At 39.3% G+C, this 17,164-nt stretch overlaps 1 protein-coding gene across 2 annotated transcripts; it reads right to left on the reverse strand.

The window, feature by feature from the left end:
• Positions 1–1,800: 1,800 nt before the first annotated feature.
• ddx23 (DEAD (Asp-Glu-Ala-Asp) box polypeptide 23) lies at positions 1,801–12,546 on the reverse strand. 2 transcript variants are annotated; one of them, XM_029435437.1, is made up of 17 exons: positions 12,412–12,546; positions 9,282–9,415; positions 8,976–9,095; positions 8,522–8,615; positions 8,373–8,438; positions 8,140–8,278; positions 7,923–8,056; positions 7,684–7,796; positions 7,431–7,574; positions 7,058–7,283; positions 6,691–6,836; positions 6,409–6,586; positions 5,804–6,046; positions 5,545–5,696; positions 5,347–5,455; positions 4,807–4,981; positions 1,801–4,177 (listed from the first exon to the last, which is right to left on the reverse strand). In XM_029435437.1, the coding sequence occupies exons 2-17, from the start codon at positions 9,413–9,415 to the stop codon at positions 3,954–3,956; spliced, it is 2,397 nt and encodes a 798-aa protein (XP_029291297.1). In that variant the 5' UTR covers positions 12,412–12,546; the 3' UTR covers positions 1,801–3,953. The 2 variants fall into 2 exon arrangements, with proteins under 2 accessions (XP_029291297.1, XP_029291298.1); XM_029435438.1 differs by lacking the exon at positions 12,412–12,546 and adding an exon at positions 12,229–12,360.
• Between the last annotated feature and the right edge of the window lie 4,618 nt (positions 12,547–17,164).

A 17,164-nucleotide genomic window follows, 5' to 3' on the forward strand; every position in this document is an offset into this window, starting at 1 on the left:
GTGTTAGTGGTAAATGTGGTCAATTGAAGCAATAAATACCTCAGTGTGTGATATTGTTCTGCTGCTCCTGCTGCTCACATGTACCAGCAGCCTCTCTCCGCTGGTTTATTTCGGGATGTGATTTTCGCTGTTGGAAAAGTAGCTAGTTTGCGAAACAAGCGAAGAGAACAAGGAAGTTGTTGTTTTTGTGTTTTCAAAAGCATGCAGAGAAATCCCAGCTGAAATAGTCTGCAGTTCCTCGTTGCATCCGAACAACATCACTGTCACAACAAATGACGCCGCTGGATGCAGGATGAACAACCGCTTTCTCAGTTAAAATAGCACACACTGGGGAATGTGTTGCTTCGATTGACTACATTTACCATCAACACTGGTTGGACATCCGTATAAAAGATGGAAAATTTCCCCTTAAAGTCAACAGGGCTACTCACCTCTGCAATGGAAAGGTTTCAGGCTACCAGCTGTACGCAAACTCCAACTTTAGCTGCTTTGCCTAAGGTTTCTCTATTGTAGGATGTCTCATATACTGGCCTTAAAATTCCTAAGACTTTTAACTATCTTTACTATTGCATGAGTATAATTATTTTAAGACTATTTGCACATTGACGTCAGAACAGGAACTGAATGATCTTTACGGATAAACTAATGTAGGAATGTCTACTTATGGGAAATAGTAATGCATTTGGTTACAATGTATATACTGAATGGGCACCTGGTTTTGTTTCATTGCTACTATATTTGTTTGATTTTGTTAATATGGACTTGTTTGTTGTTTTGGAGAAATGTTGCCAACCATGTGTCAGTTTTTACTCTGAAGACGGTGAATGGAGACACACACACACACACACACACACACACACACACATACACAGTTAGTCAAACTGAGTGTCTGCACAGTCACAATGTAAGTAAGCGGCTATGAAGCTGCAGTACAGTGCGTTCTGGGAATCACTCGTCTTTTGCTGTTGCACAATCACTCTCTTAACGCCTCTTAGGGAAGAAAGAAAGAAAAAAAAAAGTCTAAAAAACGGGCACAGAGAATGTAAACATAACTAAGAAAAGGGAACTGTTATCTTTTGAAAAGGGTGAAGTATTCGCCAAACTTGCTTGTTTACATTGAGTCACTCACATATTATCAAGCACATGCTGCACACACGCTGCAGCTTTCAGATCTTCAGAGAATGCAAGCTTGCATGCCTTTTTTTGCACCTCCAGCACCACCCGGTGTCTCCAAAACCCAACCGATCGCCCTGTAATTCGATTGTAGCACGTTATTGATTGTAGCATCCACAGTTTCTACACTTAATCTCACTCCCCTCGTACGTCTTTGCCACACATTGCGTTACGTACTGCGGTTTGATTAGGTTTTTATCAAAGCAGATCCTCAGGTGTAAGTCCTACACACTCATCGCGCTCAAACTCCACGAATGTGTCGTGCTCGTGAAGGACTCGTAGCACCCGTGACACGACGTCATTCTGTTCCTGCAACCATTATTGAGTCCGTGAGCCGATGAAGAGTTGACAGTCGGCTTTAGGAATTACTGGTTTACTGCTTCCATGTCTCACAGGTATCTCTATCTAGTGTTCTGTATATTTTGAAGACAAAAAAAAAATCAGCATGATTGAAAAAAATAATAATTCTATGCAAGTGTTGCATGAAATCTGATTGTTTCTTTTTACAGTTAAGTATTTCAGTAATGCATCGATTCTGATTCTCGTTGTCTCGTAGTGATAGTCTTGTCTTTGGGGCTACTCACTCCTCACACCACTAACAACACTATTACAAAAAAAAAAGAAAAATCAGAATGCATCACTTTATTTATCCACACATTAATATTGGGGACATTTTTCTCTCCACATTATTGGCTGGACACTCGTCGACGCACTTTTAAAAAGTCACTCACTTAAAAATTGTCCCGGTCCCAGATCAGGCCTACTTTTAATTTGTGATGAAAACGAATGAGTGAATTACTATTATTAAAAAGCCCTGCATGTTTTACTTCACCAATTAGTTATTTTCATTATACTTTGGCAGAGTATGTTTTTCAAAGCGGACCAATTTAGCAACTGATTAAAAGGTTTTTCAATTTATGAAGCACAATTTGTACAAGGGTTTTAATTTAGTTTCCTCTGTCTTATTCTGTATGCAATACGAAGCCTAACATTGAAAAACTTTAAACGCCTTAGACCATCTGGACTTCCTCTTTGTGTGAGTAGATAAAAAAAAAAAAGACATTGCACTACTTTGTTTTGGGATGGTTGCTTTGTAATGCAATAACTGCACTAAATATAACCGTGTATCCACCAGACTACCACAGCGTGCTAGCGTGACCCAACACGCCTCTTCCCTCTATTTATCAAAAGAGACAGCAAATGTGCAAAAAGTGAGACATTTCCTGCCTGATGCTGTAAAGAATGCTTTCTATTTGAAAATAGATTTACAATGCTAAGTAAAAATATGACTTCAAAAAATAAACATGACATTTTATGTACTTTTAATTGTTTGTCTTTTTTTTGTTTCACTATAAACACACTTACTCTACAGCAGCGCCATGAACTTTGACCTTTCCTCTAGTGCCACTACGAGGTTCACGTTTGTGTTTTTAGAGATGTATCTTAAGGTTTTCTATGTATTCAATGCAAAATAGGCAAATGTTTAAGTTCAGAAAAAAGGACTCCTTAGGTTTATTCGTTACGTTTTTCCACACAAAAACTTGTCTAATCTACTTTTTCAGGACTGTGGGTGTAGTTTGACACATAACTGTCATCACATCTGGATTAAAACTGCTGCTAAACTCAAATTGGTGCAGAGAAACACATCACATTACAATTTTCCACGAGGACCCGACAAAATCAGTGAGAAACTTCTTATTTAAAAAGTTTGGCTGAACATATAGTGTTGATGCACGGCCTTATTGTCCGCAGTAAATGAGAAATATATTTTTTAAATGGCCTTTAAACACTGTTAATCTGACTTGTTAGTCACACGTTTGGTGCCACAGCGGTATAAAAACAAAGTCCTTTAAACATAAGAGCAAAGTTCAGGCGCTCACATGTCGAGGCGCAGGAGTAATGAGGAGTTTCGATTAAAACGTCTGTCGGTTACATGGCTTGATTAATTAGAATTAATCACCTTTGACAGGTAACTCCAAAACATACTGAACATGAATACCTTTACCTTTTTTTGTGTTTCTGATTTATTGTTTTTGGTTTGTTAATTTTGATGCTCATTATCTGCCAGCACCTGTTTCACTTATACAAGCAGGACACGGAGTCAGAATTTCAAAATAGTTTTGTAAACAAGCCATGGAACCAATAAAGTTTTTTTAAATAAAACTCACATTACTCCAAAAGATCGAAGTCTTTCTAAGTTTTTTTTACACAGTTATGAGCCAGATGACACTCAAATTTGCTGTATTAATTTCATACAAATGTGTATATTAAAAAAAAAAGATGAATAAAACGCACCTGAAGCAAAAATAAAATGGCCGTCACTTCTGGAATTGGTCTCGGGATATTCAAATTATGTTTTACAGGAAATTCATAAGACACGTCTACACTCGCATCCTGGCTGGTATTTATCACATTTGATAACAGAAGAGTAGCATTTATACAGTGCAGATCAGTTACATCGTCACTTCTAGTTTATAGAAGCAAAACATCTCGCACTGAGTCCACATTTACACATCTTTGAATGAGCAGAAATATCGAGTCCTAAAATCCCAAAAGCAGCGCGGTGATGATTTCTGCTTCGGTTAACGACAACAGACTGGCTGAAAAGACAAAAACAGACTCAAAAGAGAACAAAGGAAATGAGTGTAAATTACCTGGAGACCTAATCCTGGATGTAAAACAGAGAAATGGTGCGCAGGTGCAACACGATAAAACAGTTTGAGACCCTGATGTGTGTTCAGCTTATTAAGTCCAACTTGTTTGCAAACGGCCGGGATAAATCAGGCAAAGATGGTCTCCTCGCGTCTCTTCTTGGTCAGGATGGTTCCAGGTTTGTGCTGAGCGTCAGGGTGGTTGGTCAGCTCTGGAGGGCAGGTGGAGACGGGGCTCTCGAGGATCGCCTGCTTCAGGTCGTAGAACACGACCGAGTCCTCTTTGGTGAGGAACGTCATGGCCATACCGCTCTTACCGGCACGACCCGTACGACCGATACGATGGATGTAATCTGCAGGAGAACACGAAGATGGCTTAGTTTTATTTACATGTATCGTATCGTATGAATTCTTAACAAGACTCGTTTGTTTTCACAACATAAATGTTAGATGCCGACCGATAGTGGATTTGTAAGACCGATATAATAATAAGAATAATAATAATAATAATAAGAATAAGAATAATAATAAGAATAAATAATAAGAATAGTAATAATAATATAATAATAGTAATAAATAATAAAAATAAATAATAATAATAGTAATAAATAATAATGATACTAATAATAATAATAATAATAGTAATAAATAATAATGATACTAATAATAATAGTAATAAATAATAATAATAAATAATAATAATAAATAATAGTGATAGTCTGGAGCAGGAAAAAGCTAATAGTGAAATAAATCTGGAACTGAAAATCAATTATTTATTTTATAATATATAGCCATGAGCTATATTTTTTAATAGTAACTTTTATGTATTCAATATTTATTAAAAGCCACATGAATTATTTAGGCTGTGGGTTATTAATGATTTTCAGTATTTGTTAGAGCACACTGCTAAACCGATGAAACGGTTGATCCTTCAAAAAATATGAAATAAATACAGACAATAAAAAGATTCTGAGATTCTTACCTTCAATGTTTTTAGCCATGTCGTAGTTAAGAACCATGGAGACGTCGTGGATATCGATACCTCGACCAGCAACGTCAGTGGCCACCAGGATATCTTTGGCTCCTGCCTTGAGGTTGGAGAGCGCAAACTCTCGCTGCTCCTGGCCTTTGCCACCGTGCAGCGTGCAAGCATTGTACTGCAAGAAGAAGAAGACAACAAGTTATATTTTATATTTTCAGTATTTTAGGAGGAAGTCCAGTTCACTGACAGGTACCAGTGTAGTGGTTCCCAAAGTGGGTGAATTCACTTTTTATTTTACTATATTAAAAACAGGCAGTTTTAGCAACATCTTCTGATTAGCACTAAACACAAAGTACAGCTGAGGAAGAGTCATTTGATTTGTAGCCCAAAATTCAACAATGTTTATATAAAAATTAAATAAAACTCTTTTACAAAAACAAACTAAGAATGTTTATCTCCAAATGACTTAAACTTTGATTGTTGCTTATTTAGTGGACATGAACATTAAAACGTTGAAAAGTCCAGTCCACAGTGACTTACCCCCATCTTCTCCAGAGACTTCGCCAGCACGTCACAACCCTTCTTCTGGTTGACGAAGATGATGATGGGAGGCTCGAAGCCATGTGACAAAACCTCCAGCAGCTTCTTCCTGCACCACACAAAATCCAAAACCAGTCAGTGAGACACTTTAACAGATAAATGATGCGTGTGCCGTTTACAGTTCTGTGTCCCTCTCACCTCTTCTCTCCCTCTGACATGAGCAACACCTTCTGTTCGACTCTCTCGTGAGGTTTGCCGGCAGAGCCGATGTACACCACGGCAGGACGTCTTAAGTAGCTCCTGGCCAGTCGCTCCACGGCTGCAGGCATAGTGGCTGTGAACATGACCGTCTGAAAGGTGCACAAACATAAAGCTTGAGAACACAAATAAACAGGGAGCGCACCTTCCAGTTGCGCAGCAGTGTGGTTTGTAAATTACGTTTGTCAGATAAACATACTTGTCTGTATTTGTGTTTTCCAGATTCAAAGTTCAGCATCATTTTCTCTGGATCCTCTGCTTCATCGGTGTCTGGTTTCTGATTGGTCACTGGGATGTACTCCAGAATCTTCTGGACGTCGGGCTCGAAGCCCATGTCAATCATACGATCGGCCTCATCCAGCACGACGTAGGTACAGCGGCCCAGGACCAGGTACCGGTTCTCCAGCACGTCGATCAGACGACCGGGGGTGGCGATCACAATCTGTTAGGGAAGGGAAACACACAGCTGGTGAATGTGTGCGTTTTGTGTACAAAGCATCGTTACCATAGGGATGTAACGGCAGAGTGGGCTTCCTGCCAAGAGACGCAGCATTGGAAAACAGTTTGTGTTTACAGTGACTGAAATGTAGCTTTTGTTAAAAGATCTGGTAAATCAAATAAACTGCTGCTAAGAATCCAAAATCCTTTGTAACATTTTCTGGGATGAAACGACGGATTATTTTAATCCTCGATTAATCTGCCAATCATCGTTAAGTCTATGAAACGTCAAAAATAAGGGGCAGAAATGGCCACCACAACTTCAAAGAGCCAAAAATTCACGTTCAGCGTTACTGAATGTTTTACCTCGCAGCCCATCCTGAGACGGAAGCCCTGGTCCTCTCTGGAGATTCCACCAATCACAGCCACTGTGCGGATGCCGAGCGGTTTACCGAACTTTATGGTCTCCTCTTCAATCTGCTGCGCCAACTCACGAGTCGGAGCCAGGATCACAGCATAAGGACCCTGATCTGAGTCTTCAATCCTGCACGAACAGAAAGCAGAGGAGTGTCACCGACAGTAGAGGAGTAAAAATACGCAGGTTTTAAGTGGCTTTAATTGAGAGTATTTGAGCACGGGCTGCGTTACCTGTCGATCTTCGGCAGGGTGGTGATCCAGACGAGCAGTGGAATCAGGAAAGCAGCCGTTTTACCGCTACCCGTCTCGGCCACACCGATGATGTCACGGTTCTGTAAGCCAATAGGAATGGCCTGCCTCTGAATAGGCGTTGGTTCCTGGATTTAAAAAGACAAAAAGGTTAGTGATGAACTTAAAACTGAAATAACAGCTGTATTTGTTGTCAAACTCATGTTCCTCTAATCTACCAAATGTTATTTATATAGGCCATTATCACACATTTGCCTCAGAGGGCTTTACAATCTATACAGACACCCTCTGTCTTTAGGCTCCTGCAGCGGATTAGGAAAACTTCAACATGGAGTCTCAATGCACCGACCTTGTAGCCACACTTGTCGATGACCTCCACGATATGATCAGGCATCGAATACTCCTTCCAGTTCCTGATGGGGTTCGGGATCCTTCCTCCCTTGGTGGTGATGCTGTAGTCCTCTCTGAAGATTCGCCAGTCTCTGTCCGTCATCTCTTCCAGCTTCTTCTGAGACCAATGTCTGTCGTCCCAACGCTGCTTCGCTTCCTTCTTACGCATCTTCTTCAGTCTTACCCTGAGAGGAGGAGAGAATACAGACTCAGTAAAGACAGTCAGTTTTATTTAATATACACATTACATTACATTTTGGGGTTTTTGTTCAAAAACTTTGAATGGTCCTAAAAGTCACAAACAGAGCGGTCATCGTTAACGTTTTACTCACTCTTCCTGCTCCTTCTCCTCCAGCGTACGCCTTTTCTCCATCAGGTCACCATAGAAATGTGACTGCTCTCTTTTCTGCTGCTTCAAGTCGATGCCAGCGATGAAGCCTCGTCCGTACAGCTGCACGTGGTGCTTTTCTTTGTAACTGCGAGACAGATGGGAACGTCATGTTGTTCAGACTGGCACACATTCAAAACAAAACAAAAGACTTTATTAAAGAGACACATCTTCCGGTGTTCAATGTGTTTGCTCACATCGGGTTGTAGTCGACTGAGGTGTCTTCAGAAGCGTCCCACTCAAACACAAACTTCCTGTCGTTCAGGTGACGAGTTCTCCGGCGTTTCTTGAGCCCGCCCAGGTAACGCTCCTGTAGAGATCAGATATTTAATCACACATGTTGAGTTTTAATGCAGTCTGATCATGTTTTAGAATTCACAGCAGGTTTTTGTGATACTTTAATACCAAGCTTTTGCAATTTCTCCTAAAAACTAACCTTGATGGCGTGGAGTTCTTTGCTTTTATCTTTCTCTTCTCTGAGCTTTTGTCGTCCATCATCGTCATCATTCCCATTATTTTCTCGCTCCATTCTCTCTCTCCGCTCTCGTCTCTCCCTCTCCTGGGGGTCCTCTGTAAACACACACTCAGTTACCATCATTATGCTTCCATTAACAGCATGGAGAAAACCGAATGAACAAGAGGCAGATACACACCCATCATTTTCCTCCCCATGTCCTGGAACATCCTTCTCTTCTTCCTCTCATCTTCCAACAACCTCCTCCTTTCCTCCGTCTGTTGGTCCCTCCGTTTCAGAGCCTCGGCTTCTCGCTCTGCCTTGGAGAGGAACTTGGGCTGAAAACGACAAAACAAAAAAGTTAAGTGAGGAAAAAAAAAATATCTTTAAGTTTAAAAAGGAGACAAATGTGAACCAAAGCAAACCTCTCACCTTCGCTTCTGCTTCCTCTTCTGCCTTCTTCTTGGCGAGAAGCTCTTCCAAAGATAAAGGTTGGACCTGAACAGACGCAACATGGGTTAAACACCCAAAACATCAACCTCAGAAATGATGCAATGAAAGATTCAGACAAATCATTATACCTTGTCTTTCTTCTTTTTTTCATCTTCCTCCTCTTCTGTTTTTATGTCCTTGTCTCGCTTTAATTTGGCTTCCTTCGACTTGGGGGAGAGACTTCTACAAAGGAAAGTTTATTGTTTTATTGTTTGTTTATTTTACTAATTCCAATGTATAATCCCAAAACTAAATGTTTATTGTAACTTAACCTACTCATAAAAAGTAATCATTAACTGACATTTTCTTAAATACAAATAAATAACAGAGTCATTTGACAGACGTAAGGCTTCCACATGTCATAATTGCAACTTCGACATTGGCTTGAAAGTAGTAAACTGGTAATTACAATACCTCCAATATGACATGAGCATAAAAGTGACAAAAATGATTATGCAGTTGTTTAAGAATCTTCAGAGTTGTGGGCAAAACATCTTTTTGGTTTTGCAAAATGAAAGTGAATCAATGGTTCTCCATCATTACCTGGACCTCTTGCTGCGATCTTTATCACGTCGATGGCCGTCTCTCTCCTTGCGGCCTCTCTCTCTGTCCTTATCTCTGTCACGCTCCTTGTCTCTATCTTTTTCTTTCATACGCCGATCTCTGTCATTATAATACAAATCAGATACGTTTAATTTTTTATTTCATCATCAGACAAGAGCTTAGTTATGCAAAAGATTAATACAAATAAAATAGGACAAATGCTGTGCGTGTCATTTTGCAGAAATGATAATAATTACGTATTTAATATAAGTGTTAAAGACGAAATCTGTGCTGCATTTTAGTTACCTTTCTGCAGATTTAGAGCGATTTCTTTCACGAGAACGATTGCGTTTGCGTTCTCGTGAACGGCTGCGTTTCCTCTCCCTGTCTTTGCTCGCTGAGGCTTCAGCCTCCTTCTTGTCTGTGGAGTCGGCTGCCATCTGCAAACACAAAGAGCGTGTTGTTTCTGTTAAAAGTAGTTATTCTGCATTCACTCGGTCAAGTTTTTGATAAGGAAATGTACTCCATTACATTTGAGACATAAATTATTGAACAGCCTACAGTTATGGCACTGTAAAGTGGACGTTACATTTAAATAACAGTTTTTCATCACAAGGTAATCTTAGAATAAAACCTAAGACAGATAAGACACTGGACACAATTCAGACAATGCATGATGGTAGTTTGTGCCAGTAGTTTCTTGTAGTCCACCAATCGTATTCATTACGTTGATCAGTTAGCATTACAAAAAGGACATAATGATTTGTTTACGTTTTTGAACATGAGTGTTCCATAAAGTTCATCAAAATACGCAACAGTATCACAAGCGATGGCCACTAACCATGTGGCAACTAAATTGTTCTTTGACATGTTTTAGCATACGTAATATAATTTATGTGTTTTATGTTCAAGTCAGGGTTTAACTTGACTGCAAGACCATTTTAGACAACATAACTTGAGTTAAAGAATACAATTTGAAGTTGAATATTGTGTTTTTTAGACAACATACAAGACTGACTCCATGGTTTTGGACACATGTAACTATCCGAGCCCTAATACATAATGTTGTTGGCTGGCTTGGGGAGAATTTGAAGACGTCACCTTGGACTTTGAGAGACTTGGATGGACATTTTTTACTACTTTCTGACATTTTATAGACCAAACAATTAATTGATAAATCTTGAAAATAATCTGCAGATTAATCGATAATGTAAATAATCACTATTTGCAGCTCTAGGCCTATGTTGCCCAGTTTATTATCCTCTTAATACGATACATTAAGGAAACCTTTCAAAGATCTAATGTTCTCGGCAAGGTTTTTCCCCTAGGTCAAAGGATCAATGCATGTTTCCTCAGTTAGTTATGTTGGAATTACCATCAACAGTTTAGAGCCTACTGGTGAGTATAGATCGTGTGCATGTATAAGTTACTCCGTCGTCAGGGATCATCTTAACATAGGGTAGGAATAGGTTATCCACTCGTTATCAATAAATTAGCTGTAGGATTCACCGTCAGCCGACGTAGCCTATATCTAACGTACCTCTAAGGTATTCACGTAGGTATTCACGTACTATATGTGCGTAGGTAAATATTCACGTACGTATTCCATATTCACGTATGTCTAACGTCACGTAACGTCTGCATATCTTATGAAGCGCACGTCGGTTACGTCCGGTAATTTTGAACATGCTCAAAACATCAGCGTTCAACAACGCACCCCAGCGTAACACCGAACGCTGTAAGCTGGTTTAGCAACATAACTCGTGAAGATTTAACAGAAGAAAAAGCACAATTCACCCGTGTGTGTGGCGTCCACTTTATATCTGGTAAGAGCTCATGCTCATGCTATGTTTTCAATGTTTACGTTAAACATTTGTGCTTATGATATACCCGAACACTGTAAGACCTTACTTCTCCATATCGCTGACTGGTAAATAAGGCACTTTCTTTACATGTGATGCCATTTGCTCTTTTCTTCTGTGCATGTTTTTGTTTTGCTTATTCTTGAGCCTACTTCACTTGCAGAGCACCAATGTGAGAACATCGCTTAATCCAGCCATACAATCACAGTGTGCGAGGATAACATCGCCGCTCTTCTCACTCACAAACCACGGCTTGAGCGGTGTATCTCGAGCTCTTTGAGAGTGATTTACACGGGCATGGACGAGCACCCTGTCATCTTTCAGTGGTTTGGTAAGAAGACTACCAACCCAGCCAGAAACAAAGAAATTATAAGCATCTAAGCTCTTGTATGCCTTCATTTGTGCGTTGGTTGCCCACGGCGTTTGTAGCACAAGGTAGTTCACAATATCCGGATATTCAATCGGCGGTAATGAATCTAAATCCTCAATACAATCCGACTGCTTTAGCGTGTACGGGTCAAGGTCGCAAATTTGGACTTTCTCCTCTGAATCTTGCCTTTGCAGAAGACTCCAGAGAGTCACAATACTTTGAAGAAGTCGGAGTTGTATTGCTGTTGATGTCTGCTTTAGACGCCATTGTTGATTTGTTTTCCAACCAACATGGCGTTGCACGCATACATCACACAGTTTTGTCATGTGTTTGCACACTACCTATAGCTTGCTCCCTAAAACAGATTTGAACAATTCAACCTGCATTTGAAACACCCATCTCCCTTCGCTCTTTTTGCATTTTGAACTGCGAAGCTATCCCATACCAATCTCATATAATTATTGTTTGTGCAGCTTTTTAAAAGTTCAATTCAAGCACTTTCAAGAAACCTAAAAATAAAAATGCCAAACTCTCAAAGACGTTCTCATCACATCTAAATGGTTACTTTAAATGCAGTTACAAACTTAATTTATACCCACATTAATCAATTTATATCGTCACTGTGTTATTTTACCAGCTGATTAATTAATTATAGTAAGGGATCAACAGATGACAAGGTTGTCAAAGAATAGAAATATCACTCATTTAAATACTGTTTACATGTTCGCCAAATTTAAGCATATTTATAACCTTAAAAACATAACGGTTAAAATTAAACATTTAACAAACTACCAAACTAGTCTGTAAGAAACCTGAATGACGACCCTGGGAACATAGTGATAACCCCATATGTTTGTCCGCTTTTGCTATTTCTCCTGCGAGTTTCTGAAGGTAACATGCTTTATTAGTCCTACGGTAAAAGTTTCAGGCTTGTTTTAGTTTCATATTAAACTACATCACTAGTAAAACAACTTAACGTACGTAAACAACGAGACAAAAGTAGGAAGCTAACGTTAGTTACCTCAAATGAATGCAGCTAGTGTGAACAAGCTAGCTCCTTACGTTAGCTAACAACGTAGCAAAATGGCTAATTTTCTTCAATAAACTTCACAAACATGCAACATTGAAACGTCCCTCGAGTTAAACGTTTATATTTTATAAAACACAACAGGGGGATGTGTGTTTTAAAACATGTAAAGCTTACCTTATACACTTGTCAACAATACACTTGCGATTTATGTACGCTTCAAGAAGACGCCATATCGCGGTTCAACACGAGTGACTGCCAGCAAGGGATTGTGGGAGTTGTGGTACTGAGCGTTCAACACAGAGTGCAGCCACTCGGCTATTTAGACTACATTTCCCATCAAAGAGGATGTGATTTTCTCAGGGCCCCGATTGTTTGGCACATGGACACCTAAAGTGCCTGAGCAGAAATAGCTTTAGACCGTCGTATCATATTTTAGGCACAAGGTGGCAACCGTGTTACAAGTAAACATAATATTATTATAGTAAATCTAGCAGAATTTGATAATGCACGATAGTTCTAGATGTTTTCATAAATTAAACAGAACAACCGTTAATTTTCTTAAAGTATATATATATATATTTATATAATTTAATATACAAAATATATTCATTCATTCACACAAATACATGAAGTACAAATTCAAGGTACTTTAACTTTACCTTTATGCTACTTTATAAATATTACTCCACTAAATTTGGGAGGACATTATTGTACTTTTTATTTCATCAAATTTGTCTCACAGCTTTAGGTACCTTTCAGAATAAAAATGATCATACCCTTAATGTACAGTGTATGTATGTATGTCCATGTCCATGTATCTCCGGATATTTTGTTTTTGATAAACTGAAGGATGACATGAGAAAAGTCCCCTACTTCTTATGATAAATAAATTATTTTAAACCCTATTGGTTTGCTGGAAAATGTATCGTCACAAAGCTTAAAACTGTTCTGTTTTTCTGAGCGACACTAGAAACATATGATGATCTTATAAAGTAAGATTCATTGCTGCAGTAGAAATAATAACAGTATATAAAGGAGTTAAAATTAGCTCAAAGTTAAATATCTACGGCAATAAAATGCAACATTCACATTAATGCAGCAGTAATATTAATCCAGAAACATCACATATAATAGTATTACACTGATAGAGAACATTTTACTGCACAATGACTACTTTTACTTTTCATACTTGAAGTACATTTTGCCGATAATTCTTCCATAATTTTATTTTCCTCAGCAGCAGATTTACATTCAAGAAGTGCTGTTAGTGCAGAGACCAGACTATGCTTTTTCCTGTAATATAAACCATCCTCTGGTGTGTTTGTGTGTGTACATGTTTCTGCAGACAGATAAAAGACATTTCAAAGATGCTGCTACGCCTGACTACTGTCTGGATTGGCCCGATGCTGATTTATATTCTGGACCTGCCTTTTCATCCACAGGGAGATCAAGAGAGATTTATGGAGCCCTTCTGAAGGTGAAACAGTTTCAGTAGAACAGATCAAAGTTGATGGTATGAAAAAAAACACAAAGGGAGAAGATACACGGGAAGAAAACATTAGACTGGTTAGACAGTAAAAGTGAGATTTGTATTTTGTATGCTGAACCGTGGTTCTTTGTTTTCCCTGATTAACAAGTTTGGATAAAAGTGTGAGGATGAAAGCTGCGCATGTAATGAATAATGAATTCCCTCTGCATCATACAGTAACTACTAATGTGCAAAGAGCTAATATGTTCTTTAATGGAGGGAATATGTTTCAGGGATACTCTCTCTGCACAGGCGTAACTAATAATAACATTAACAATGGCTCCTTTCTATTTAGGATGTCCCAGTAATGAACCAGCATGTATAATACCATGCCCCTGAAACTTGAGTACTTAAATATCATGCAGCCAGGATTAATGTTATTCATTACACCTGTGCTTTTATTGTTATTTCATGTCAAAATCAGCATATTTAAACGTTACATTTTAGAAAACAAAAAATGATCCTCTTAATGCAAGTAATCAACAATATTTATCAGTTACATTTTTTGCCCTTTTCTCTCTGAGGTGTCTCTCCTGAACTACTTTAGGTTTATATTTCTGTCTGTCTGTGGTGACTTTGTCAACGCCATGACGTCACAATCATGCAAGATGCAATCACAAAACTTTACAGGTGTGTAGTTGAGATCACCTCCCTCACACACTTTAGGCCCCTGGCCCGATTTGGCGCTGCAGGCCGGTGTGATCCCATCGCAAGACAATCTCTAGTTCTTTAGAACATTTACACCTACTGCTTTTCCTACAGTGACATGTCAAAATGTCTGCTGTGAAAACGTCTTATGAGCAAAAGCAAAAGCACTCACACATTACTACATGTACAAGCAATCATTTTGTATCGAGGCGCAGGCAGGTAATTGGTCAACTGATAAGTAGAAGGGAGAACGCAGTGCAGACAACCTGTGGGCAGGTGCAGACTGACAGGTCTGGAATAACTGGAGAAGTTGCTAAACATTGTAATAAAAAGAAGAATCAGATGAGAGGATGAAGACACCTTTTTTGTTAAATAATCATGTTTAGTTTCTTGATGCATGACTTTGCCCGCAGTTTTAGGTAGAATTGCAATTTGTTATTTAATGCCCATGATATTTTGCTGACACAAGTCACTTAGTCACTAACACACTGTCTTGATACCTTGGTGCTTCACCGTTGCCATGACTACCCTACGTTTGCCATGAGGACCTTGTCTTATACAATATGTCTACAGTTGCCCCGAGCTAGTTATGCACAGAGTGAGGATTCTGTACACCGGTTGAATCTTTAAAAAAAATATGCTTATTAGCATAAATCCTTTTCTTTTGTGACACAGGACACAAGATCAACACATGCAGCCACAATGTGTGAAGATGTTCCAGCACAGAAGTCCTTTCTACTGCTGCTTTGTTATTCATCTTCTAATTAATTAGGTTTGTTTAATGTGCTCATGGAGATATTTAGGATTGAAGCTGGGAAAAAATATCTTAATGACATATCACAATAATAATAATAATACTTATTATAATAATAGTAAATAACTTTATTTATATGTTAATGATTCTTCAGTCGTGTAATGATAATGGTTACCTCATTCTTATCACTGACAGCTGACTATTATTAACAGTTAAAGTAAGTCTTCAGAGATCAATATTAGAGGACGGGCACATCCTGTTGTTAAAGTTCAAATCTAGCATCGAAAACACTTTAAATTTAAAGATATAACAAGGAAACAACAATGATCAGCAAATAAATACCAGTTCTGAAGCCCTAGAAACAGATTTTTGCAGGGGTCTCATGATTGGATGGCACAGATATGACTGTGTTTAGCTGTTATCCAGATGTGCACATCACATCTCCAACTGTAACCCTCTCCCCCCAACTCCTAGTCGACCCCCATCCCAAGCACCTCATGTGTCCCAGCCTTTTTCTCCCTTCCCCCCAATATGGGGGAATGCCAGGCGTGGTTGTCTAATTAAACCGCTAGCAGAGCACTAACTCTTGACATGCCCTCAGGGTGTGCCACACGGGGCACATGGTGCATGAAGAGGGGGGGTATCTGGTGAAGGTGAGCCGTGTGGGTAAATAAGGGTGTCTGAGGGCGTCATAATATAGCGGATGAGGAGAGAGATGCGTGATAGTTGTACCAGGGAAGACTATTTACATCTAGCAGGGACACAAGGGGTCTTATCATTCCAGCAGTGTGTGTTGAACCTGGCTCACCTCGCTGCACTTGGGGAACAAGAAAATATGCATAGCAGACAAGATAAACTGCTTAGTATACACAGCACACACTGACATACATTCATACACCAATTCACATGTTCATTGTCACGCATGGATGCCCCTAACTGCAAATACAGTACTCACAGACACACACATGAACAGATAATGGGACTGCGCTGGCACATGGATGAGACAAAGAAACTTGAATTTTGAATGTTACAGCAGTGATAAATAGATTTAATTTTAAAAAGCACACATGAAGTATTATTTAGTGAATATTTGATTTGATTTTCAGGACATAATGCACTGTATGCAAATTGTAATGCAGTTTAACATGGTTAATATTAATGTGAGTCGGTCCTCAGGGTTCGGGGCTATAGAAAGGCTGTGGTGTCTGCTGTCTGCTGATGTCTGTGTGCCTCATTGAGTCGCCCAAAGCACGCAGACATACACAGGCGGAGAGCTGCCCCGCTGCCTAAACCCGTTTCATCACAACAGCTTTGAAATGAGCAATCAGACCGAGAGGGAAAGATAGATTGAAAGAAACTTCAATAAGTCCGGTACAATCAGAGAAATGCAACTTAGATTTTTGTTAGTTTTGTGCCAGTTCTGGATGCTGAAGTCTGGCTTTTTGTATTGAAGAGAGAAGACAAGAAGAGCAATTCAGACACATGTAGAAACCGACTGGAAACAGGAGGCATAAGACATTAAACATAAGAAGCACAGTGCATTTGATAAAGGGTTATGTTGTACAATCAATGTATCAAAAAGATATCTGTAAGAGCCAAATATGGAGTTGGAATAACCAGAAATGTAATCGTTATTCTCTGTTCGTACATTACAGGTGAAGAAGGTCACTGTTGTTGTCGCTGTAGCTTACAGTTCAGTTTAGTTATCAGTGGAAAAGGATTGTTACTGTACAGAACATGTTTGCAGATTCTGTAAGAAACCCAACACGCAGCAAATGGTAGCGTATGGTGGTGGTGGCCTATTGGCCTAGTCGTCTAGTGGTTCGCCTGGTGCCCTGAGCAAGGCACTTAACCCTGAGTTACTCCCGGGGGAATGTCTCTGTAGTTAGTTCACTGTAAGTCGCTCTGGATAAGAGCGTCTGCTAAATGACCTGTAGGCTAACAACTAGGGAAGCGCATGTTCCTTAACATTATCCATATAAATATCAAGTGTCTAG

This window comes from Cottoperca gobio, chromosome 7, assembly GCF_900634415.1.
Source record: "Cottoperca gobio chromosome 7, fCotGob3.1, whole genome shotgun sequence".
NCBI lineage: Eukaryota > Metazoa > Chordata > Actinopteri > Perciformes > Bovichtidae > Cottoperca > Cottoperca gobio.